Raw genomic sequence first — 26158 nt, forward strand, 5'->3', positions numbered from 1 at the left:
GCTAGACATCTATTTATCAAAGGCCAAAGAGGTAAGTAAATATCTGCATTTTTTTGTGTATATGTGAGACATCATTTAAATATATGTCGTTGCATAGTTCCTAAGCCTGTATCACAGTCAACTTGGGAAACTTTTTAGAAAAAGATACCCAAGGTGAGGTCTAGTAGTACACACATTTTAAAAAAATCTACCCAGGTTTGAGAACTACTGCTGGAAAATATTAATATTAATCAGTCCTGTTTGATGTTGTGAGCAGTCACCTACCGCAGATTTTATTCTTGGTAGTCGGTCTTATTAAAACAGTTTTCCTTCCTTTCTATAGGAAAATAATAATATGACATTTTAATTCTCTGGACTGGTTACAGAGACTTAGGTCTTAATTTAATAAGACAGTAAAAAAACCCCACTGTTTCTGCAGAAATGATCTGACCCCCGTCCAGAGGTTTGCAAAGTCAGTTGAACAAAGTGATGTGATTTTTTTTTTATTGTGTTTAATCAGATTATAAAGACTTTGGAACACTTACCCATTCCTACTAAAAATATGTTGGAGGAAAGCAAAGTGCTTCCAATTATTCAACGTTGGTCTCAGACCAAGATTGCTGTCCCTCAGTTGAGTGAAGGAGATGGGTATTCTAGTGAGAATACGTCACGTGCTCACACACCACTCAACACACCTGATCCTTCCACCAAGCTGAGCACTGAAGCTGACACAGACACCCCCAAGAAGCTGGTGTTTCGTAGACTTAAAATTATAAGTGAAAATAGCATGGACAGTGCAATCTCTGATGCTACCAGCGAGCTAGAAGGCAAAGATGGCAAAGAGGACCTTGACCAGTTAGAAAACGTCCCTGTAGAAGAAGAGGAAGAGTTACAGTCACAACAGCTACTCACACAACAGCTGCCTGGATCGAAAGTTGATAGTGAAATTGTTGTGGAGGCCAGTAAGCTACCCACGTCTGAACCAGAGGCTGATACTGACATAGAGCCTAAAGAGAGCCATAGCACAAAACTGGAAGAACATATTGCTGAGGAAACACCATCCCAAGATGAAGAGGAGGGTGTATCTGATGTGGAGAGTGAGAGAAGCCAGGAGCAGCCTGATAAAACAGTAGATATAAGTGATTTGGCCACCAAACTCCTGGACAGTTGGAAAGATCTAAAGGTAAGAGAGCATTTTTGTTCATTTTAACCTGAATTTCTCAGGTTTAGAGTTCCACAAAACTTAAGTCACGTTATCTACTTTTCTAGCTCTGCATGTATTTTTGAAAAATGGAATACTGTCTTACTGCTAGCTAATTATAAATGCTTCAGACATCTTTTAAACCTTGGCAAGAAATATAACCAGCCAAACTAATACACAAATGTCCCGTTTTTCCTCATTTAGAAAAGTGTATCACAACAGGGAATTCAGTCATTCAAGGGCTCTTGACATTGAAAACAAAAGCAAAAATCCTTTGAGTAACAAACATATGAGTCTACATTTGAAAATTCTATGTAAGATTCTGCGTAAGAAAAAAATGTTTAAATTAATTGGAAATTAATTTATTGGATTAACTAGAAATTAATTTAAAATAAAAAACTAATTGGAAAACCAAGGTAATTTCGCAACTCCTCATCAAAAACGATTTAACATAAATTTCTATTCCAGTAAAATAACTTTATATGGCACTAGTTGGTATTCAGTTCCATTATTGCTTCTGAAATAGACCTGCCTTGAAATGCCTGTTTCTTTGGACAAAACATGCTATCTAGAGGAAAAATAGAGAGGTCTGGAACCCTTATGCCTAATACATACATAATCGCTTGTTAAAGATGTAGCAAGATATGCAGGGTTTGCTTTGCAGAAAACCCAGCTTGGCTCTTGGATAAACACAGAAGTCGATAACAGGATGAGCCTAGGAGAGATGTGGTACATTTTGGTTGTAAGTGATTGGATCTGGGATCCGGGTCTTGAGGATCCTGTGGGAACAGGTTACATTCCTAGCTTCTATTTTTCTGTTCCTCTTTTCTTCTGCCAGAGGTGAAGCAACCAGATAAACCAGCATTACAGATTTATTTGCGGCAAGATGGATATCTGAATCCTCTCTGTCCCCAGTTATGACTACAAAGCGCACTTATTAGATCCTGTGATTTGACCCACATGGAACTGGCCTTAACACTGAGCAAAATGAGTAGTTGGTTGGTTGTGCACTGTGCTTATTTTCAGAATCTGCAGTTGCTGTGTTGAGACCCTTCTTTAAGTATGGTGTGGTTTCAGCTCATGTACCCATTTGAGCTCTTACTCGTGCTGCTCTTTCATCACTTACAGTTCAGCGTAAACTCAGCCTTACTAAAAACATTATGAAATCTGACCTTTTTATAACTCTAAAAGGAAGGATTCATAGTAAATCTGCTTATGATACAACCTGTGAACTACAGGAACTGGAATTGCAATTAATTGAAAGAGATATTATTTAAGGCCTGCTTTGTGAGGGTACAGGAGCCCCTGGAAGAAGTCTCTCTTGTGTTTGGGGACTGCTAGTAGAGCTTGTACTCTGGCTGGTTCAGTAAGGAAGGTGGATATGGAGACAAGTACACAGGTGGACGTAGAGAAGGCCTTAGAGATACAGTTTGATAGAGAGGACGGTTATAGGCCCAGTAGATCACCTTTATCTGTGAAGTCTCTGGTTGACATAATTAAAAACAAATAGAAAAGGCAATCATAATTTTTTAAAATCCTGTCTCTTCTTAAAATATGGAAAAAGTGAATATTTTTGTTTCTGTATGTGGTAGTTTTGTATTGTAATTGTAATGATATGAATTACTCTCTGGGATATTCTTAACCTAATTAGATATAACTTGTAATTTAAACTCATACTTTAGATATACATTTTTGAGTCCCATGAAATTATTTCTTCCCCTGCTTTTTAACCTTCCCCACTGCTATCTGATAGATCAAAGCAGTTGCACAGTACTATGTAGCTTGTGATCCTCTTGATTTGAGGTTTAAAATTGTATTTGTACTTAACATATATCCTTCTTAACCTTTATACTTTGGGTTTATCCCAATTCTTAGCATTAAGGAAGCTATTAAGTAAAATCCTCTTTCTTTAGATTTCTTCAAAGTTTGCTCTGGAATCATTACCCATCTAGAATTTCATTACTGAGAAATGTTTCTACTTGACTGAACTGTGATGTTTTGTTACATGCTGGTGCTGGGGTTCTTAATTCATCTATTGTTCTATTAACATTTACCATGTTCTAATTTCAAAACTGATTGTGGTTGTCCTTAAAAAAACAAAACAGAAAATAAAAAACTTTAGCTAGCATGTAATAAGAATTCTGAAATCAAGAACCCATAATTTGAACGTTTTAGAGAAACACATTGACTTGATGTATATATTTGTACTATCCCGGCATTGAAAGAGTTAACTACTTCTGTCTGACTTCCACCTATGTGTTCAAGGTATTCATTGGCAGAAAAGAAAATGTCTTATTCAACCAGTCTTTATGAAGCACCTGTTGCCAAGCACTGATAGTTACTGATATTAATTCCAAGATCACACCAAAAAGCATTGATCTAAGACTGTTGGTTATGTTAGCCACTCCAAGCTTCCCTGACTTTCTGGGGCCACTGTAACATTGCTGGACATGTGGTCCACTTGGCCTTTCTGCACACTGGATGGAGTGAAGAACTGAAAGAGGTTGCTTCAGATTCCTTAATCTTGATTTTGCTGTGAAGGCAGACTATAGGGATCATCAATAAATGAAAGAGGGCGGGAGGGAAGGGAATGAAGCTTCGTGAATTACTCTTTGTCCTCCCAGATCTGATGATGATCCCTCTTGTAACTTGAACCATTTCCATCTAGCTTCTCAGGGCAGCAAGGAGCTTGTTAACATCACCAGCTGACCATGTGTCTCCTTTTCTCAACTCCATTTTCAACTTCGTGCTGAAGAAAAACGAGAACCTAGCGTGCATTCTGTGAAGAAACAGGAAGATGGTTGGGAAGTTGGATGATGCATGAAAAATATAATAGGTGAAAAGAGGACAGAGGTGGTTAACTCACTGGCGCCGGCGTTATTTTGGTGCGTCCATTGCCGACAATGGATGTCGTTCTGGGAAAATCCCGACTCCTGGCGAGAAAGGATTAAGTGAGCTACTTTTTCTATACCTCTATACACAGGACCACTGCCTTGGCTCCTCAAGGCTTACACATTTTGACTCCTAAAGTAGACCTCAACAAGAAACATCACCTAGCACATTGCTACACATGAGCATGTCTTCACTTTACAAGTAAATGTACTGGGCTACATTTTCAGCAGGGACATGTGCATATATTTCTTTTTGCAAAAGGAAGTGTTGTACATCATCCCTCATGCTGAAAATATACCCTAGACTTCACAGGGCAAAACAGCTGGTTGTAAGTGGTGATTAATTACAACCTTGAATGGAAAATCTTCATCCATTTGGATCATGAGAAGAGGTGAGTTTCCCGTGAATTGGGCAGTTTCAGTTGCAATTTAAACACCCAAGAACTTGTGATGGCTAGTGATTCCAGAGCCTGTCTTGTAAACACTTAGGGCTACAGGATACGCATCTCTCCTTATCATGAAGCCTGGGGAGTTACAATTACCCCTGAAGTAGATGACTTAGGGACAACGTTCTGTATGTGATAAGTTAGACTCTTAATGACCACTCTTACTAATTTTTTCATCTTTTTCTCAAGACATTTCTTTTCTTTAATTCACCAAACATGTTATTTTCCTAGAAAGTTAAGCGTTAAACTCTCTACAGAAAGTTTACATAAAACAATTGCTCAACTGAAAAGTTTTGAGTCACTGCTTGAATTTCAGTCCGTAGCTAATATTGTATATGAAATCTGCAATGCAACATTTCAAAATGAAATTATGTGCCCTGGATTTCTGTAATAAATTTCAAAATCCTTAGTAGAGGTTATTCTATATCCATAAAGATCAATATTACTTATCCTTTTCTTTAAAGTTTAGAATTGTCCCCAAGGAACAATGTATTAGATACTGCTACATTGAAATTTTTTAAGAAGTATCTTGCTTGTTAAAAGGCAAATACATCTGTAAACTTATTAGTAGTCCCTTTATTTATTATTGAATAAATACTTTCATCTAAATCATAGGTTGACCAAGTCTGCCCCATTGCCTGTTTTTATAAATAAACTTTTTGTTAACACAGCCATGTTTATTCACTTACATATTGTCTGGCTGCTTTTGCACTGCAGTGGTAGAGTTGAGTAGTTGCTTCAGAGACTGGATAACCAACAAAGCGTAAAGTATTTAATATCTTGTCCTTTACAGAATAAGTTTGCCAACACCTGATCTAAACGATAAAGTACAGAATTTGGCTGCTCTAATTATTCTGATTTTCAATGAAGTTATTTTGACACTTTAGTCTTTTGGGTGAGCTTTTAATTCTATTTCCCTAAAGACATAATGATCATGCTTCTGTAGCCCATGAAGTTAGTTTTTTTTAAAAGGCTTCACTCTGTTTAGGAAAAGTTACTTTATTTGGATGTAAGAGTGTCTGAGAAGGCAGAGAGTAAGTACATTACATAGAATTACTGGGCTAGAAGAGACCTTTATCGGATATGGTTCTTCCCTCAGGACCATGATCAAGTTAGTTGGAAACTTAAGTGAATTTTTGAGTATAGATAAATTGGTATAATCTAGTTTTATATGTAACCATAATGAAAAAAATACAAATTTTCCTTCTTAAGTGTTCTTAGCTTTTAATTCTGATGTAATTTCAGACTTAACAGGAAAACTGCAAGAATACTTTCTGTGTGTGTTCTGCATGTAATAACACATTTTAGTGACAAATGTAAGAAAAAATCAGCTTCAAATTCTTCTAAACCTTTTATCCAGTTTCCCCAATTTAATATTTTACCAAATTTGTGGTATCATTCTTTCTTAAATTTTTTTAACTTTTAAAGAGTTAAGTTACAGATAAGATGCCTACTGCCCCTTGATATTTCAGTGTGTATTTCATAAAAACAAGGACATTCTCCTACATGACTTCAGAATACGTATCAAAGTCAGCAAATTACAGTGACACATACTATTATCTAATCAACAGACTGCATCCAACGTTTGCCAAATTATGTACATAATGTCCTATAATAGCAAAAAAAAAAATTCTGTTCCAGCATCTAATCTGAAATTAAGAGTTGCGTTGAGTTGTATTGCTTTAACATCCTTTAATCTGGAACAGTTCTTCAGTTTTTCTTTGCCTTTTATAAACTTCACATTTTAAAATATTTTTTAATGTTTTCGAATATTTCTCAGTTTGGGCTTGTCTGAAGTTTTGTTTTGTTTGGATTCAGGTTACACTTTTTGGTCAGTAATATTATAGTAGCAATATGATGTTGCTTTGTCCCATTATTGGCATTGTCAGCTTTGATCACTTGGTTAAGGTGATGTCTGTCAATGTAAAGTTAGTTTTTTCCCTTTATAATTACAAAGTACCACATAGGAGCACCTTTGGAAATACGTAAATATTCTCTTTTTCACCAAATTTATCCATTAGCTTCAACATCCAGTGAATTTGCCTGAATCACGTAACTATGATGGTTGCCAGATGGTGATTTTCTAATCCATCATTTCTTTTACTTCTGTGTTTTTGGTTGGCATTCTTTTGTAAGCAAGAGCTTTCCCTGCTCTTCAATTTAGTTCTTTATTTGTATCTGTTTAGACTCATGGATTCTTGTTTTATTTAAATTATCCATTAGTTCCACTATTTATTTGATACTTAAATTGTCCCTGATATGAACACTGAGAGAGCCTGTTAATTCCTTTCTGTGTGATTTTGACATCTCTCCATTTTTTTAACCTGGTATAACATGATGTTCCAGGTTCATCTTGTGCTTTCCCTTACCTAGCCCTGGAATCAGCCATTTCTATAAGAAGCTCTGGTTCCTCGTGGTGGGAAATAGTATTTAGAAACCAACATCCCAGCTTTAGATGAAATTGTTGCTACTGGGGCATTACTTGTAGGAGCTGTCAGCAGACTTTGAAATATACATATATACACACACATTTCTATATGTATATGAATGAACATGTTTACACATAATGTACTTGACCACTCCATCATTTCTCTTGTCTTCTGTATATCTGAGACCACACCCTCCCTGAATCATTTGTTTTCTTCTGTGGCTCTCACTGATGTTCCTATTCTGCCTATCCCTTAGAAGGTAGTATTTCTTGGGCACCTGAGATTTCTTTAGTCCTACATGTTACAGAGTTCACATTGTCTCCTCTGCCATTTTTAATTCAGGCTCTTGTCATTTCTTGCTTAGACTGTTGCAGCAGGCTCCTGTTCTTCCCTCCTTTATGTTATCTTTTATTACACTACAGCATTATTTTTTTAAAAATACAGATGTGACCAACAGGAATCTTTAGTAGCGTCACAGAGACTCCCATTGCGTAAAAAGCAATGCCTTTAGTGTATGAAGAACTAAATAAGTATGGGAGGTACTTCTGTTTCTCTAACCTTCTTGCCCAACAATTTCCCTTACATACTCAGTGCATGAGTCATATCAGGCTGTTCATACATATTCACCTTTCGTCCTTGTGTGCGCTCTTCTCTTTGCTTAGAATATCCTTTCTTTTCTTTCTTTTTTTTAAATCTTCCTTTATTTAGAGTTACAGTTGCAGTTCATCCCTTGTAGTGCTTTGTCCTTTTCTGTATTTTTCTATACAGTGGTAGTAAATTTAACAGATTACTAAAATTACTTGCTTAGATGCTTGTTTCCATTCATTGGACCATGAGATCTTCAGGGCCAAAGGCCATTTCTTAATCTTTGTAGTAAGAGTTACTTTCATTTTGGTATCTTTATAGTAATGGTTATAATAATGTAACCTGTTAATAATAGTAAGTGACTGTGTGCCCCCTACAATCTGTGCTACATTTAGTAGCCAGAGTTATCTGTTGGAAGTACGGATTGGTTCGTGTCAGTGTCCTATTTAAAACATTTCAATGGTTCCTCCTTAAACTATTAGGATTTAAGTCCATTTTTCTTAACGAGGCATGCACGCAATGGCGTAGTCTGGTCCTCATTTACGCAGCCTCACCTCAAGCTGGTCTGGCCCATCTGTGGGCCTGTGCACCTAATGTTCATGCACACGTGTAAACACGCACGCACGCACACACGCATTCCTGAAAACACTTGGTTTTGTTTGGATATCTCCTCCTCTTTCTAGGAAAGCAATTCCTATTCCTCCAAGACAGTATTCTGCTCTTTCTGTATACATAACATCAGTTCCAGGCATAGCAGATAACATTTCATAATTGTTCCTGCTTCTGTCTTGGTCACTTGAGTCTCCCCAGGGCATTCTAAGGGCCTATGGCACTTCATTTGAATGAAGAAATGAAGAAGGTCCATCTTTCCTTATGTTACCACACTGCTTCTTGAATCCGTAGTGTGTGTGTTTTATTTGATAGGTGGTCAGAAAATATTTGAATGAGTGTCATGTAATCTTTGCAACCCCGTGAAGTAAGCGGTGGTGTTTTTATTAGCTGTAAAATGGAAACAGGCCCATGAGGTTGTGATTTAGCTTTTAAGGGACAGATAAAAATTGACTCAGGTTTCTGATTTAAATGCTATATTGTTTCTGCTCCTTTTTCTGATCCAACAAATAGTGATTTCTATATCCCTGCTAGGCAATTCATGCAATTATAGTGAATACGTTTAGAATTCTCTTAATCTGCATTTGATTTAAAAACTGTAATCAGTCCAAATTCATTCTGAAATAAGAGAAACTACCATTTTAGTATTTTGTTCAAGTATCCTTTTTTTCCTTAATGCTGCAGAGGTTTTACCTTGTGATCCATAATTGAACTTCAGAGGGTTTTCAGAACCCCTGAAGTCATGTGCTATGGGGTTTCCTGGGCTAAGCGTTCATAGATATGAGCAGCTTCTCAAACAGGAATGTGCATCCATATGGGTTGGGGAAGGAATGAACTATGGTCCAGAAGTATTTTCTGGATGATTTGGACAGCAGGAAGGCTCCTACTCTTAACTGCCATGTTGGGTTGACTAGTAGAATATGTAACTTCAGTGAAGTCACTTGGAGGGCTGTGGTGATTTTTAAGTTATAATTAGAAAAATTATAGAGGAGGTAGTTAACTTTGAAAAGTGTAAGGAAAAAATCTTAGATTTGAAATTAATTTGCCTAGAAAACAGAAATCTGAAATTGGAGAAACAGTTATTATGACCTTGATTATCCTTCAATGACTACTTACCAGCATAAACACTTATACTGTCTGTACACACAGTTACTACGGGCTAGAGAGGCCGGGAAAGAGGGATTTGTGTCTGTTGTTCACTGCCTGCTTCAGTACTTAGTGTAAGCCCAGCACATTTTAGTCATGTGCTTAATACAACTCAGCATTGCTACGGGACATTCTTGGAATTAGAGTCAAGGATGGGTAAGGCTAGAGAAGAAGGAGGTTGGGGGGACAAGTTTAAACTGAATGGCATTGAACTAGGAGGACTTTTTAAGATATGGCACTTGCTAACGAGCAGCATGAAGTGGACTTGGGAGTCCCCAGGTTCCTGAGGCCTTGCTTGAGACCTCACAGCCCCCGCCCCCCAGGTGGTGGTCTTTACCATGATGCAATCACAGTGCACACAAGTTTTTGGTACTGTGTCTGGGGCTTCCTCTGAGGCATGTTACCTTTTTCCTTTTTCTTTAATTTTAAAACAGGCCATACAGAGAAGTATTTCATTCTTAACCTGCCCCATGTCCTGCTTCCTGGAGGCAACCAGTGCAACTAGTTTGTTGTGTAACCTTTCAGAGATAATTTGTGTGTATTATGTGTGTTTGTTTTGCAGCACTAGTTAGCTCCTTGTCTTCCTTCCTTCCTTCCTTCCTTCCTTCCTTCCTTCCTTCCTTCCTTTCTCTTTCTTCCTTTCTTCCTTCCTTCCATCCTTTCTTTCCTTTTTATTTGCTTTTTATTTAATATATTGTAAAGACCGTTTCAATTTATAAAGAATATATTTTTCATAGCTGCTTAGTATTTTATTGTATACATACTCCATAATCAGTTTCCTGTTAATAATATTAATCAGTCTCCTATTTTGGACGTTTAGGTTGATTCCTTCCTTTAACTTAGCAGCAAGTAACTTTTACATGAGTCATTTCGAACACATTCACATATGTGGGAATAAATTACTAAAAGTTGTATTGCTGAGTCTTAATCTGTTATTTGTGATTTTGACAGATATTGCCAAGTTGCTCTTCATAGTTGTACCAATTTGATGCTCATCAGCAGTGTATGTGCATAAGCGTGCCTATTTCACTACATCTTGGTCAACACTACTTTACCTTGGTCAGACTGATAGGCTAAAATGGAATCTTGTTGTAGTTTTAATTTGCATTTCTCTTGTACGTGAAGTATGGAATATCTTTATATTTCCTATTTTAAGAACTGTGTCCATATTCTTTGCCCATTTTTCTGAGTGGCTGAAAACTGAAACAGAATCTAATTAGCTTTCGTTTCTTGGGAGCCCAGCTCTCTGAAGTTAGAAGAGTATCTCTTCAGGGCTTTAAAAAGAATAAGTATAACCATTCCACTCCCCATTTTCCCTCTCTCTCACTTCCTCTGCCCCTCTCATGTGTGATTTTATGAAACCTCTAGAAATGTACATTATCTTCTAACGTTGTTTTTTTGTTTTTTGTTTTTTAATCAAATCTCAGGACCTCCATGACCTAAGGGAGACCCCCCTACTCCCACCATTTGTAATAAATACAGTTTATGAGATAAAACCATAGACTCTTCTGCTTTATTACAGGGACAGGATGATAGGAGTTAAACAACTCTTCCTTCTGTTAAAGGAAGCTAAATCCTGGTTCTAGAACCATTACCATTGAAAGTGTTTCACAGAATTTATGCTGAGGGAAAGGAAGCTAGGATACATAACAGTGTTTGCCCAGTATTTTTTTTAATTGGACCTTGGGGTTGTGTAGAGCCATAGATATTGGAATTATGTGTTATATGTTCATTTTTTAATTTGTTATTGACTGAGAATGGATTTTTAGTCTTTATGCTAGTATATGAAATTATGAATCAGGTCCATGACAGAGTTAGTTGTGTGTTACCCAGAGGTGTGCTTTTATTTCTCTAGATCAAGGGTTGGTAGTTTTTTTTTGGTAAAAGGCCAGATAGTAAATATTTAAATACTAAAATTTAAAATATGACTGTGAGGTATTAGTCTCCTCCTCCCTTCTTTTATCCCACCTTTTTCTTTCTTCCTTCTTTCCTCTCCCTTTAAGAAGAGAACCAGGCTGCAGGTAGGATTTGCGGTGCAGTTTGCTAACCCTTGTACTGATCTATAGAATTGTGAATCAGGTTCCGTAACAGTCTGATATTACCCAAAGATACGTGCTTTAATATCCTTAGCTTAGATGACCAACATAACTGATATAACTATGTATTTTCTAAGATGATTTGTCTATAAGCTGTATGGTTTCAGTGGGAACCAGATGAGCTTCAATTTTTTCATCATTTTGTTTCTCTAAGTTCTTAGCACTCTAAATTTTCAGTGTTCAGTAAATTCAGATAAATTGGTATGTTTGCTTCTAATCCTTAAACTTCACAAGTGCTTGAAAATCCTGGAAATGTGGTGGGGTTTTGAAATCTTTTTCAAATACATTCAGTTACCTTGGAAAAGCTTATCTCTTACGTGTAACTAAATACATGTACACACATTTCATATGTGCATACACACAGATACACAAATATGGTATTCTCAGTATCTTAATCTTAATGGCTTCAAAATTGCTTAAAGAAACAAAAGTTGTGACCAAAAAACATTAATTGATGCACTGAATACTTTAAAAATTCTCATTTAAATTTCCCTACTCAGTTAACATTAGCATCTATCCTTGTCTAATGGATTATTTTCTTTCTCAACCAAAAAGTCTCACTGTTAAAAATTGGGCAATGCACTACAAACACAATGCAGATTTATTGCAAAAAAAAAAGCATTGATTTCATAAAGTCAGTGAAAATAATATTGAAGAAGTTGGAAAGGAAATATATAAGGACAGTAGTGTGCTAGAAACGTTTCCAGAAAGAGTAATGAAAGGTTTCTGAGAGACTTTTTGGAAAAGAATGTTGCATCATGTTACCAATTATTTGGAAAAACTATACCAAAAAAATTGTAGTGAGTTGTTGAATTTGCTGATACAGAATCTGTGAATAATGAGGATAAATGGAATAAAAAAATGTGGCTTTTTGTGTCCAGCTTCTTTTACTTAGCGTAATGTTTTCAGGGTTCATCCATGTTATAGCATGTATCCATTTTATAGCTACACAATATTCCATTATATGGGATACCCCATTTTGTTATCCATTCATCAATTGCTGGACATTTGTGTTGTTTCTTCTTTTGGGCTGTTGGGAATAATGTTACTGTGAGTATTCATGTACAAGTTTTTGTAAGAATACCTGTTTTCATTTCTCTTGGGTATAGATCTAGAAGTAGAATTTTTGGATCACTATGTTTAACTTTTTGAGGAACTACCAGATTCTTTTCCAAAGTAGCTACATCATTTTACATTCCCACCAGCAATGTTTGAGGTTTCCAGTTTCTCTCTACACCCTCAGCAACACTTTTTTTTTAAAGATTTTATTGGGGAAGGGGAACAGGACTTTATTGGGGAACAATGGTCAAATTGTTGTCCTTGCAATCTTAGTTGTGGGGGGTTCTGTTCAGCTTCAAGTTGTTGTCCTTTCAGTCTTAGTTGTGGAGGGCGCAGCTCAGCTCCAGGTCCAGTTGCCATTGCTAGTTGCAGGGAGCACAGCCCACCATCCCTTGCGGGAGTCGAACCGGCAACCTTGTGGTTGAGAGGACGCGCTCCAACCAACTGAACCATCCGGGAACTCAGCGGCAGCTCAGCTCAAGGTGCCATGTTCAATTTTAGTTGCAGGGGGCACTGCCCACCATCCCTTGTGGGACTCGAGGAATTGAACTGGCAACCTTGTGGTTGAGAGCCCGCGCTCCAACCAACTGAGCCATCCGGGAGGCAGCTCAGCTCAAGGTGCCGTGTTCAATCTTAGTTGCAGGGGGCAGAGCCCACCATCCCTTGCAGGACTCGAGGAATTGAACTGGCAACCTTGAGCAACACTTATTTTTGTTTTATTTTTTTATAGTAGCCATCCTGTTGAGTGTGAAGTGGTATCTTGTGTTTTTGTTTTGCACCTTTTTTTATTGTGGTAAGATACATTTAACATAATATTTACCATCTTAACCATTTTTTTTGTTTTGTTTTGTTTTTGTTTTATTGGAGAATATTGGGGAACTGTGTTTCTCCAGGGCCCATCAGCTCCACGTCGTTGTCCTTCAGTCTACTTGTGGAGGGTGCAGCTCAGCTCCAAGTCCAGTCGCCATTTTCAATCTTTAGTTGCAGGGGGCGCAGCCCACCATCCCATGTGGGAATTGAAATGGCAACCTTGTTTTTGAGAGCTCGAGCTCTAACTGACTAAGCCATCCGACAGCCCTCCGGAAGCTCAGCGGCAGCTCGTTGTCTTCAATCTAGTTGTGGAGGGCGCAGCTCACTGGCCCACGTGGGAATCGAACTGGAACCCTGTGGTTCAGAGCTCACGCTTTAACAAATTGAGCCATCTGGCTGCCCCGTTAACCATTTTTAAATACAGTTTAGTGGTATTAAATCCATTCACTTGGGGGGCTGGCCTGGTGGCTCAGGTGGTCGGAGCCGCGTGCTAATGGCCAGGTCACGGGTTCAATTCCTACATGGGCCAGTGAGCTGCGCCCTCTACAGCTAAGATTGTGAACAACGGCTCTCCCTGGAGTTGGGCTGCTGTGTACTGCTGCACTGTGTGCTGCTGTGGGCTGCTGCGGGCTACCGTGTGCTGCCAGGAGCGGCCGGCAGCTGGCGAGAGCTGCCGTGAGCTGCTGTGAGCGGCCGACCGATGACCAGTGACCGACGGCCTCAGCGGGGGGAGCACAAGACTCATAATACCAACATGGGCCAGGGAGCTGTGTCCTACACAACTAGACTGAGAAACAACGGCTTGAACTGGAGGGGTGGAGGAAGGTGGAAGAAGGAAAAAAAAAAATCCGTTCACTTTATTGTGAAACCATTATAATCATTTTCAAAACTCTTTTTATCTTGTAAACTTGAAACTCTATACCTGTTATACCTATTAAACAATAACTTCCCATTCTCCCCTCTCCCTAGCCCCCGGCAACCACCATTATGCTTTCTGTCTTTATGATTTTGACTACCTCATATAAGTGGATTCATAAAGTATTAGTAGTCTTTTGTGACTGGTTTCTTTCACTTAGCACAATGCCCTCAAAGTTCACCCATGTTGCAGCATATTGCAGAATTTCCTTTTTTAAGGCCAAGTATTCTGTTACGTGTATATCCCACATTTTACTTATCCACTCATCAGTCGATGGATACTTGGGTTGCTTCCACATTTTAGCTAGTGTGAATAATGCTGCTGCGTACATAGCTGTACAAATATATCTTGGAGACCCTAATTTCAATTCTTTGAATATGTACCCAGAAGTGGAATTACTGGATCATATGGTAATTCTGTTTTTAATTTTTTGAGAAATCATCATACTGTTTTTCACAAAGACTGTACCATTTTATATTGCCACCAACAGTGCACAAAGGTTCCAATTTCTCCACATCCTTCTCTCATGGTTTTGATTTGCATTTCCCTAATGATACGAGGTCTGACAGTCAAGTTCATGAACTCATCCTAGAAAAAGTGCTACATATCTCATTGCTGAGTATCACTACAGTCACCTTCGAAGTACTCCCCTTGGGAAGCTATGCACTGGCCCCAGCGCCTAGTCCACCCTTCAAAGCAATTTTGGAACTCTTTGGAATGGCCATCAAAGCTGTCGTATTACCCTTGATGTGCTAAATGTCATGAAAATGTCTTCCTTTTAATATTTCCTTTATCTTCGGGTAAAGAAAGAAGTCATTAGGGGCCAGATCAGGTGAGTAGGGAGGGTGTTCTAATACAGTTATTTGTTTACTGGCTAAAAAACTCCCTCACAGTGTTGTGTGAGCTGGTGCATTGTTGTGATGCAAGAGCTCCTTCGGGACCATTTTTTTACACACTTTCCTCATACACACCTTTCTCAAGATTCTCAGTGAAGGTTTTCCTATCGATGTTTATTTGGTCTGCTATGCTTCTGAGAGTCAGCTGACGATTTTGATGCACAATTTGATGAATTTTTGCAATGTTTTCATCAGTTCTCTTCTTTACTGGCCATCCTGACCTCTCTTCATCAGTGACGCATTCTCTCCCCTCAGAAAAATGTTTAATCCATTTGCACGCTGCCATTTTCTTCATGACATTATCCCTACAAACTTGGACTAACATGTCCCTGATTTCACTTTCACTCTTGCCAAATTTAACAAGAAATTTAATGTTTGTTCGTTGCTCTAATTCAACTCAGACATTTCTCGTGACGGCACACAAAAACAAAACACACAGCAATAACAAACACCACTCAGCAAGACACCGCCACATGTTGACACAAACACAGCTCTGAGACACTGATATACCAAGGTTATGAAACCTTATTGAGCTGTTTGTACAAATGCTGTCAATGTAAGTGCATGGTGGCAAGTTCGCAAACTTAGTTGTCAGACCTCGTAAGTGATGTACATCTTTTCATGTGTTTATTGGCCATCAGTGTATCTTTGGAGAAATATCTATTCAGATCCCTTGCCCATTTTTTATTTATATTATACTTTGTTTTTTTACTTTTATTAGCATTTATTTGATGCTGAATTTACTCCCAGGACATAAGTTTTGTTTCTTCAGTTTCTTCTGGGAGATCTTTTTGTTTTCTGCAGCCTCCTCTTCTGGTTTAGAAACAATTTGTTCTTTTTCAGTGAGGATCATATCAGTGTGGCAGGAGAAGCTTATGTATGGGTTAACCCGCCGTGAGTTCTGCACTGCATCTTGGAGCTTTGTTCACTGGCTGTGTTCAATGACCAGAGAGTCTACATCTAAACCCTTAAGTTCAGCATTACTCTCTGTATTTTTAAGCTTGTACAGTAAAAATTCTGCACTCCTGTTGGGCCACTGACTCTACGTTCCAACCCCACTGTTTGGCCTGGGCACACCTCCCATCTCTACCATTGTAATGATGGAACGACACACATTGCTTTTGTAACGTGACATCCTTTCGATCATGGTGGCTTTTTGGATATACGTACCCTTGATGGCCTAGGCAATTTCACGAGTGTTTTTAAAATGAACACGAAGATTTGAGCCTCTCGATTTCCATGATTTTGTGGGGTTCTCTGGGTCAAGCGAATAGCAAACCATTTTCAAAAGCCACTTGTGGGAAGAACCCCTTGCCCATTTTTTAACCGAGTTTTCTTTTTATTGTTGGAAGAGTTGTTCATATATTTGGATATCGTATATATGATTTGTAAATACCTTTTCCCATTCTTTGAGCGTCTTTTCACTTTCTTGATGTCCTTGAAGCACCAAGTTTTAAATTTTGGTGAAGCCCATCTTACCTATACTTTTCTTATTTGTGTTTTTGTTGCATGTGTCGTATCTAAGAATTCATCACAAAATTTAAGGTCATGAAGATTTACCTCTATGTTTTCTACCAAGAGTTTGAAGTTGTAGCTTTTACATTTAGGTCTTTGCTTCATTTTGAATTAATTTTTGTATGTGGTGTGAGGTAAGAGTCAAACTTGACTCTTTGACATGTGGATATCCAGTTGTCCCAGAACCACTTGTTGAAAGGACTATTTTTCCCCAGTTGAATAATCTTCGCACCCTTGTTGAAGCTCATTGGGCCATGGATGTATGGGTTTATTTCTGGACTCAGTTCTGTTCCACTGGTTTACATTTCTATCCTTATGCCAGTGCCACACTGTTTTACTACAGCTTTGTATTAAGTTTTGAAATTGAGAATTATGAATCGTGTGTGTGTGTGTGTGTGTGTGTGTCTATAAGTGTAAGATTATTTTGGCTGCTCTGTGTCCCTTGCAATTCCATATGAATTTTAGGATCAGTTTTTCCATTTCTGCAGGAAAAATCAGTTGGAATTTTGATAAGGATTGTATTACTATCCTAACAACATTCAAGTTTTCCAATTCATAACCATAGGTCTTTCCATTTATTTAGGTCTTTAATTTCTTGCAACTATTGTTTTGTAATGTTTAGTACTAGCCTTGCTCTTGGTTAAAAAATTTATTCCTATATATTTATTTTTTGATGTTCATATAATAATGTGATTTTTTTCTTGATTTTATTTTTGACTTGTTCATTGCTGGTTTATAAAAGAAATAGAATTTATTCTTGTATGTTGATCTTATTTCCTGCAATTTTGGTAAGGTCATTGTGTCTTTAATAGGGTTTTTTTGTGTGTGTCTGTGTTTTTTGTTTGTTTTTGGTTTGTGTGTGTGTGTGTGTGTGTGTGTGTGTGTGTGTATTCTTTAGGATTTTCTACATACGAGATCACTTGTGAATAGAGACAGTTTTACTCCCCTCCTTACCCTTCCCCCCATTTTGGATGCCCTTTATTTCTTTTTCTTGCCTCCTTGTTCTGGCTAGAACTTCCAATACAATGTTGAATAGAAGTATCAAGAGCAGGCATCTTTGTCTTGGTATGAATTTAGGCGGAAAGCTTTTAGTCTTTCATCATTAAGTATGATATTAGTTCCATGTTCCCTTCTATTCCTGGTTTGTTGAATGTTCTTATCATTAAGGTTTGTTGGATTTTGTCAAATAACTTTTTCTGCATCCATTGAGATGATCATTATACACATGTAGTTTTAATATATCTAAATGGTACCCTGTTATCTCATTGCTTTTTTTAAAAATTCAGCACTATATTTTTAAGATCAGTGCATGTTGCTTTGTATTCTTTCTAGTCCTTTGCTTCTAACTGCTGCGTTTTACTCTCTGATATGCACTGACAATATTCTGTTCTGCTTTCCCTCATGAGGGGCACCCAGATTGTCTTCAGCTCTTCCACTGCAGACATTGTAATGATGGACACTTTCTACATTTCCCTGCATGAGCCAATATGAGATTTTTTTTTGGCATATAAACCCAGTTGCAGACTTGCTGGGTCATAGTCTTTTTCTTTCCTGTTTGGCGCTCTTAGCCAATATTTTTTTTTTTAATTAAAGTTTATTGGGGTGACAATTGTTAGTAACTCTTAACCTTTTTAATCAGAAGTATTTTATATTTCTTTAGTTATGGAAAACTCATCTTCATTATTTCTTAAAATAGTTCCTTCTCTCCTAGGACTCTACCTGAAATTGACACTTGAACTTCTAATCTCCATTATCTCATAGCTTTTGTCATATTTTCTATTTTTTGTTCCCACCTACTCTCTTGCTGTTTTTTCCACCTAGGAAAGTGGCATCTCGCTCACAATCTTTCTGTTGTTCTTAGTCTTGCTATCATTTACAAAAATAGTTAGGAGAAATGATTTGATTGGCATAGACCCAATTTGATTTGTACTTGCTAACAAGGAAAAACTCGATAATCTAGTTTTAAAAAGTAAATCTGGGCTGGCCCGGTGGCTCAGGCAGTTGGAGCTCCATGCTCCTAAGGCTGCCGGTTTGATTCCCACATGGGCCAGTGGGTTCTCAACCACAAGGTTGCCAGTTCAATTCCTCGAGTCCCTCAAGGGATGGTGGGCTCCGCCCCCTGCAACTAAGATTGATCACGGCACCTTGAGCTGAGCTGCTGCTGAGCTGCCACTGAGCTCCTGGATGGCTCAGTTGGTTGGAGTGCGTCCTCTCAACCACAAGCTTGCCAGTTCGATTCCTCAACTCCCGCAAGGGATGGTGGGCTGTACACCCTGCAACTAGCAATGGCAACTGTACCTGGAGCTGAGCTGTGCCCTCCACAACTAAGACTGAAAGGACAACAACTTGGAAAAAATCCTGGAAAAATACACACTGTTCCCCAATGAAGTCCCGTTCCCCTTCCCCAATAAAAAAATGTTTAAAAAAAAAAATCTGTTATTATAGAATAATCTGATTTCTATATAATAAAAGGTAAAAAATTAGTTACACTCTCATTGTAAATTATTTTGTTCTCAGTCTTATTTAGCTCAAGAACAGTCTGAATCAGTGTTAAATTTTTATCCTTTCCAGAAAAAGTTTTCTTATAAAGTATTGTTTCATAATTTTGTTTTGATTCCATTTCTACCATCTATTTCTAGCAGTTTGTTTGGGATGTGTTAAAAATGTGCTGCAGTGCTTTGCCAACAAATTTCCAATGAGTACTTTTTGAGACTGTTGGAAGAAAACATTGCAGTTTAGGCCCGCTTGACCTAGTAGTAGCAGGTGACTTGTTCAAGTGTTTGTTTTTTTAACCAAAAATGGGTATTATAAAAAAAATAATTGAAAGCAAACTTGTTTTTCCATAGAAGAATCCATTTACTCAGAGTCTATTTACTGTAACTTCAAATATAATCTAACTGCTTTAGGGAATTATGATGCATATACAATAAAGACAGAAACATCAAAATCATAGCTATATAACATTTCTTGGGCTAAAACTTTTGTTGTTTGATCTTTTTTCCAGCTTTATTGTGACATAATTGACATAAAACACTTTAAGTTTGAAGTGTACAGTGTGTTGATTTGATACACTTATATATTGCAAAATGATTACCACCATTGCATTAACTAACATCTGCATCATGTCATATAATTACCATTTCTTTGTAGGGAACACATTTAAGATCTACTCCCTTGGCACATTTTAAGTGTGTAATACAGTATTATTAACTGTAATCACTATGTTATACATTAGATCCCCAGAACTTATTTATCTTATAACTGGAAGTTTGTGCTCTTTGACCATCATCTCCCCTTTCCCCCCACCCCTCAGTCCCTAGTAGTCACTATTTGTCTGTTTCTATGAGTTCAGCTTTTTTAGATTCCACTTACAAGTGATATCATATAGTACTTGTTTATCTTTATCTCTATTTCACTTAGCATAATACTCTCAGGGTCCATCCATGTTGTCACAGATAGCAAGATTTCATTCTTTTTTATGGTCGAGTAAGAGTCTATTGTATATATGTACTACATTTCCTCTATCCATTCATCTATTGACACTTAAGATTGTTTCCATATCTTGGCTATTATGAATAATATGGCAAAGAACATGAGTGTGTAGATCTCTCTTCGATACCCTGTTTTCGTTTCCTTGGGATATTCACCCAGAAATGGGAATGCTGGCAAGTGTTTATTAAGAAATAGAAAATATACTGTATGAATCAAGTATAAAGACTTTCCACCTTTTAAAATTTTATTTTCTTTCAAATTAGGGTATTTTTCTCTATGTACTTTCTCTCTTGGCAATATCCCACAGTAGCACGATGTAAGTCATTGTATAAGATTTCCCCAGATTGTGAATCTCTTGTCTTAGCCTGTTTCCTGAATTTCAGATCTCTATTTTCAGCTTTCTGTTGGCTCTCTTCTCCACTTGCCACCACACTCAAGTCATAATCTTTTTCTCTTGCAAGCTGGTTCTTCATCTTCTGATGTACAGTTCTATTGATAGCTTTATTGTTTTCCTAATAACCCATATTCAAAACATCCACCCTTTTTTTAATGTAAAAAATTGTTGCTACTAATTATAACAATCACTCTAAAAATGCTTTTTCTGGATAACTAAACTTTTCTGTTAGGGACAGTAAGTATTGTTGGAAGACAATTTTTTTCAAAATTATGACAGATTTGAATGATATCTTCGGATCTTTTACATAAGGTATTATTTTTTTTAATTAGTTTTAGGTGCACAAAACAAAGTAATACTTAGACGTTTATCATTTATATCCCTCACACTGTGTCAACCCCCCTCTCCCCATCCACTATCCCTCTGACATTGCACACAGCCATTACATTTCCACTGTCTCTATTCCTAATGTTGTACTCTGCTTCTTGTAAGTATATACATACTATATATATATATATATATATATATATATATATATATATATATATATATATATATATATATATATATATATATATATAAGCTTGTAGTTGACATTCATTATTGTTCAGCTTCAGCTGGATCATAAGGTAGTTCCATTTTCAGATTTTTGAGATACCTCCATACTGTTTTCCATAGTGGCTGCACCAATCTGTAATCCCACCAACAGTGCACAGGGTTCCCTTTTCTCCACATCCTTGTTTGTTGATTTATTGATGATAGCCATTTTGACTGGGGTGAGGTGGTATCTCATTGTGGTTTTTATTTGTATTTCTCTGATGGTTAGTGAGGTTGAGCATTTTTTCATATGTCTGTTTGCCATCTGTATGTCCTTTTTAGAAAAATGTCTTCATGTCCTCTGCCCATTTTTTAAGTGGGTTGTTTGTTTTTTTGGAGTTGAGTTGAGTGAGTTTTTTATAAATTTGTGATATTAACCCCTTATCAGATATATCATTGGCAAATATCTTTTCCCATTCAGTAGGATCCCTTTTTGTTTTATTGATGGTTTCCTTTGCTGTGAAAAAACTTTTTAGTTTGATGTAATCCCACATGTTTATTTTTTTCTCTTCCCTTGCGCAAGGGGATATATAAGTAAAAATCTTACTCCGAGTAATGTCTGTAAAGTTTCTTCCTATATTTTCTTCTAGGAATTTTATGGTTTCAGATCTTACATTTAAGTCTTTAAGTCATGTTGAATTTATTTTTGTATATGATGTAAGGAGGTGGTCCAGCTTCATTTTTTTCGCACATGTCTGTCCAAGTTTCCCAGCACTATTTATTTATTTATTATTTTTTTAAAAGATTTTATTGGGGAAGGGGAACAGAACTTTATTGGGGGAACAGTGTGTACTTCCAGCACTTTTTTTTTTTTCCCAAGTCAAGTTGTTGCCCTTTCAATCTTAGTTGTGGAGGATGCCATTCAGCTTCAAGTTGTTGTCCTTTCAGTTTTAGTTGTGGAGGGCGCAGCTCAGCTCCAGGTCCAGTTGCCATTACTAGTTGCAGGGGGCACAGCCCCCCATCCCTTGCGGGACTAAAGAAGTTGAACCAGCAACCTTGTGGTTGAGAGGACACGCTTCAACCAGCTGAGCCATCCGGGAGCTCAGCGGCAGCTCAGCTCAAGGTGCTGTGTTCAATCTTAGTTGCAGGGGGCGGAGCCCACAATCCCTTGCGGGACTCGAGGAATAGAACTGGCAACCTTGTGGTTGAGAACCCACTGGCCCATGTGGGAATCGAACCGGAAGCCTTCAGAGTTAGGAGCACAGAGTTACAACCGCCTGAGCCACCAGGCCGGACCCCCAGCACTATTTATTGAAGGTATTATTTTAAATAGCCACCATCTGCTGGTTGTTTGCATTAAGGTGGAGATGTAATACGTGATCTATATTGCATACCCAGTTGTTGAATTTATATACATATATGTATCAATATTGCCTGTATCATATGCTGGATAATTCATTTACATTAACTTTCCAAATTTTTTCCATCACTCTTTCAGGAATTGGTAGGTCTTTTTAAAGTACTTACTGTGGTGCAGTGTACACTAGACAGTTTATGAGATGTGTGACACAGAATTGAGAGTCTTTAATCTTAGACTCTCCACAGTCTTGGTCTTCAGCATTCTTTTCTGGTAGATAAAATTATGAGACCTTGTGGATCTGAAAAATACCTTTATTCTATTTATGCTTGTTTGGCAGATCATATAATTATTCCAAAATAAATGTTCTTGTAAGGTGTTCAAGATACTACTGCATCATTTTCTAGCTTGGAGTTTTGCTACTGAAGTCTGATGCCATTTCAGTTCCTTTGTTGTGGTGGGTCCTGTGAGCCCTCTCCGTCTGGTGACTCGTATCTTTCAGTTTTGAAAACTTTTCTTCTATTGGTAATTCCTCACCTCAGTGCCCGCCCTCCTGGCTTTCTGACATACCTGTTACTAGATGTACTCTTCTAGCACTTACCCTGTAATTTTATTTTTCAATCTCCTATTTTCCTTCTTGACTTTCTGTTCTGCTTTCTGAGTGACACTCAGCCCTTTTTTTCCTATTATAGTTTCACTTACCAAGAATTTGTTCTTATTTTTGGCGTCTTTTTTTTTTTTTAAGTGTATCTTATTTCATGGATAAAGTCTGTGTGTGTGTGTGCGTGTCATCAGAAAAGGAACATGAAAGACAATGCATGGACTAGAATAAAATATTTAAATATAAACACATTCTGGCGTCGTCCTGGATGGCGGAGCCTTGGGTTCCGAGGGCCTAGGACCAGCAACTCTTTCTACCGGGCAGATTGTTAGGGAGGGGCCTGGGCGAGTGCCTTTTGGTGCCAGGAGACACGCCACGCCAGCTTCCTCTAGTCTTGAAGGGAATACATTGACCCCATTGAGCTGACACGGTCTTCCTTCCTGCACCCCTGCCAGCGCACGGCCACCTACAGTCTGCATCCCTCAGGGGACCTTCTCCCCCCTCGCAGTAGTAGTTCCACCCCTGTCCCAACTCATTGGAAGTCTGGAGCCGTGCTCGTGCAGACATGACGATTCCATTGGATACCGTTATTCTTATTTTCAAACGTTCTTGTCAGTTTTTCCCCTTGTTGCCATTTTCTAAAGAATTCCAAACCTATTAACCATTCTGTCGCTTGTTTCTGCTGTACCTTTCTCCACTGGCCATTCTGAGACGCTTAAAACAGAGTGCCATCCATTTCTTCTCTCTGGGCATCATTTACTTCCATTTATTTGGTCGTTGATAATTTGCTCATCACTTTAACTTACTTTGTATTTGCAATAACTTTTGGCAGTATTTGGAGGGACCCCTTATGTCTCCGACAGTACCTAATGTTAGAATAAAATTGTTCTTTTAATCTTAAATAAATAAATAAACACACATTCTGTACTCACACGATATTCTTAGAAAGAAAAGATACTACAGAGGAGTTAATACTGTTTTTATTCTTCCATTGTCATTTTTTAGGACTTCAGTATGGAGTTGGAATAAACACGTGTTCAGTCTTCCGTGTTTGTATTTTTCACCTCTTCTATGTGCAAGTAACTCCTAGTCATCTTTCAAGACAAGTCAACTGTCTGTTTCCTTCAGGATGCTTTTCCCAGTCCTCTCAAGGCCCAAACCAGTTTTAGTATCCCTCTGTTATATTTCACTTACCATTTCATATATACCTATCTTAAGATAGTGTGTATTTACTTTCCCTTTTTTCCTGCGTGCTTATGAGGTAATAGTTATAGTGGTTAAGAGTGTGCTTTGGACAGAGACAAATCTAGGCTTCTATTCTAGGTCCAATGTATAACTCACTGTGTTACTGTACAACATTGGGATAGTTAACCTCTCTGAGCCTGTTTTGTATGTACTGTAGATAAAGCAGTGATACCCCTCTGGAGATGTCAGAGTAGAATGCAGTTAAAGGACATGGCACGTAGTGAGAAGTATCAGCCAGGATTATTGTTAATGTGTGAACCCTTGACAACAGGTACTGGGTATCTCTAAGGTCCAAAACGTAGGAGACCCTTGTTATGTGCTTTTAGCACATAGTTGTTATTCAGAGACTTGTTATGTAAATGAGCAAACCATATTTCCACAAATAGCATCTCCACATACATTTTATACCTTTTATAATAGGGATATTGGATGCATTTGTATTGTATGAGCTTATCCATGATTCAGTGTTTATCAAACAATATCGGAAGATTGATTTTCAAGCTTTGACTGAAGAGGAGTAATTGGCCAAAGGTAGGCTTTTCCAGCATTGAAAAGAGTTTAAAATGTTGCAGAGGCATACTTATGAGTCTGACCCTGGAAATATGTAATTATTGTGGCTATAGGTGAGGCCTGTAAATAGTATTCTTACCAGAGATGAAAGAGAATGATGGTGTAAGTTTAGTGATAAAAAGTATGAGATATGCAATGGTTTGAGTTTACTTAGTGTTATGTGGTTGATTTCTACAAATCAGAAGTAGTTTCCCTCTTTGGTCCATTCAATAAGTAACAAGTGTTGATTATATGCCCAGCACTGTTATTGGTGCTAGAGACCAGCAAAGAATAAGACAGTCTTGGCCATGAAGATTTACAGCTTGAGTGTATTTGAGTGTGTGTCCGTTGGGAGTGGCACCTAGGCACCAAAGAAATAAAACAGGGTGATGTGTAAAGAATATTAGGTGGAGTGGGGAACCACTCTTTTCAGCCCCACTGGGGGCAGGGTTAGTCCCAGAACCCAGGTCTCCTGACGCAGTTCAGTGTTCTTTCATAATATGCCAGTCTTTTGAGTAGAATTTTTAACAGAGTAAAGTGATTTTACATAAAGGGTTAACATGAATGAAACCAGCTCAGATAAATATTTGTTGTAGTGGGTTCGATGACCTGCAGGTATGACATTATTCCAAACAGACTTGCGCATCATGTAGGCTAACACTATTGCCGTTTATTCACAAGACAGAATGATCTTAAGAAATGTTATCATAGTTTCACATGGCTGCTTTCTTCTCAGTTTTCATTATTGTGGAACTTGCGGAAAATGTAGTTGCGTTTCAGAGCTTCTAAGTAGATAATCTGAGTTTCCAGCTTAAATTTTATATGTAGTTTTGACTATATGAAGAGGAGGATCGTGTTAGTAACGCCAAGTGCTTAGGTGTGTGTTGATAGAACTTGTTCTCCGTGGTTAGGCACACGGAGAGTCAGTCACTCGTGGCCTCTAGTCAGTAATGACCATCCATTGCATGAGCATCAGAATACATTTTCCACTTAGCAGGTGCTCTAGACTTTTGAATGGAATTGAGAATGTGTCTTTGAGAAGCGTTTCCTCTGCTACTTAACAGCCACCACAGAGTGGGTCCCCAGCTTGAGGTCTGTGTAATAAATGACTATAAATGTTTGTAATGCAAAGACCTTATGTAAAAGAAACTAAACAGGTTAATTATGTAATCCTTAGTTGACACACACATCCCTCGATATGTCTGTTCTAATCACCCTTCTTGAGTAAACATGTTATCTTTTGGAGTGCATAGGTTTACAGCGTACCTAGTGCAACAGCCATTTTCAAGCTTTTTCTAATAAAACAAGGGAAATACCAGTTTTTCCCTGTAGTGTGGGTAGGTGCTGATCAGTGGCTTGCTTCCTTTTTCCTGAGTGTGGTAACCCCTCTGAGAAGCAAACCAAG

The 26158-nt window shown here is 37.9% G+C and overlaps 1 protein-coding gene across 4 annotated transcripts in view; it reads left to right on the forward strand.

Moving 5' to 3' along the window:
• SETD2 (SET domain containing 2, histone lysine methyltransferase) overlaps nucleotides 1-26158 on the forward strand; it is a 109599-nt gene that overhangs the window by 56921 nt on the left and 26520 nt on the right. For 2 of the 4 annotated variants that reach the window (XM_019724006.2, XM_019724007.2), the window contains exon 12: nucleotides 500-1162. In XM_019724006.2, the coding sequence (XP_019579565.2) occupies nucleotides 500-1162 (663 nt within the window). Of the gene's footprint in view, nucleotides 1-499; nucleotides 1163-3848; nucleotides 4041-26158 lie in introns of those variants that run through there. The other 2 variants (XR_002136692.2, XM_074312460.1) reach the window with 2 other exon arrangements.

This window comes from Rhinolophus sinicus, linkage group LG10, assembly GCF_036562045.2.
Source record: "Rhinolophus sinicus isolate RSC01 linkage group LG10, ASM3656204v1, whole genome shotgun sequence".
Classification (NCBI taxonomy): Eukaryota; Metazoa; Chordata; class Mammalia; order Chiroptera; family Rhinolophidae; genus Rhinolophus; species Rhinolophus sinicus.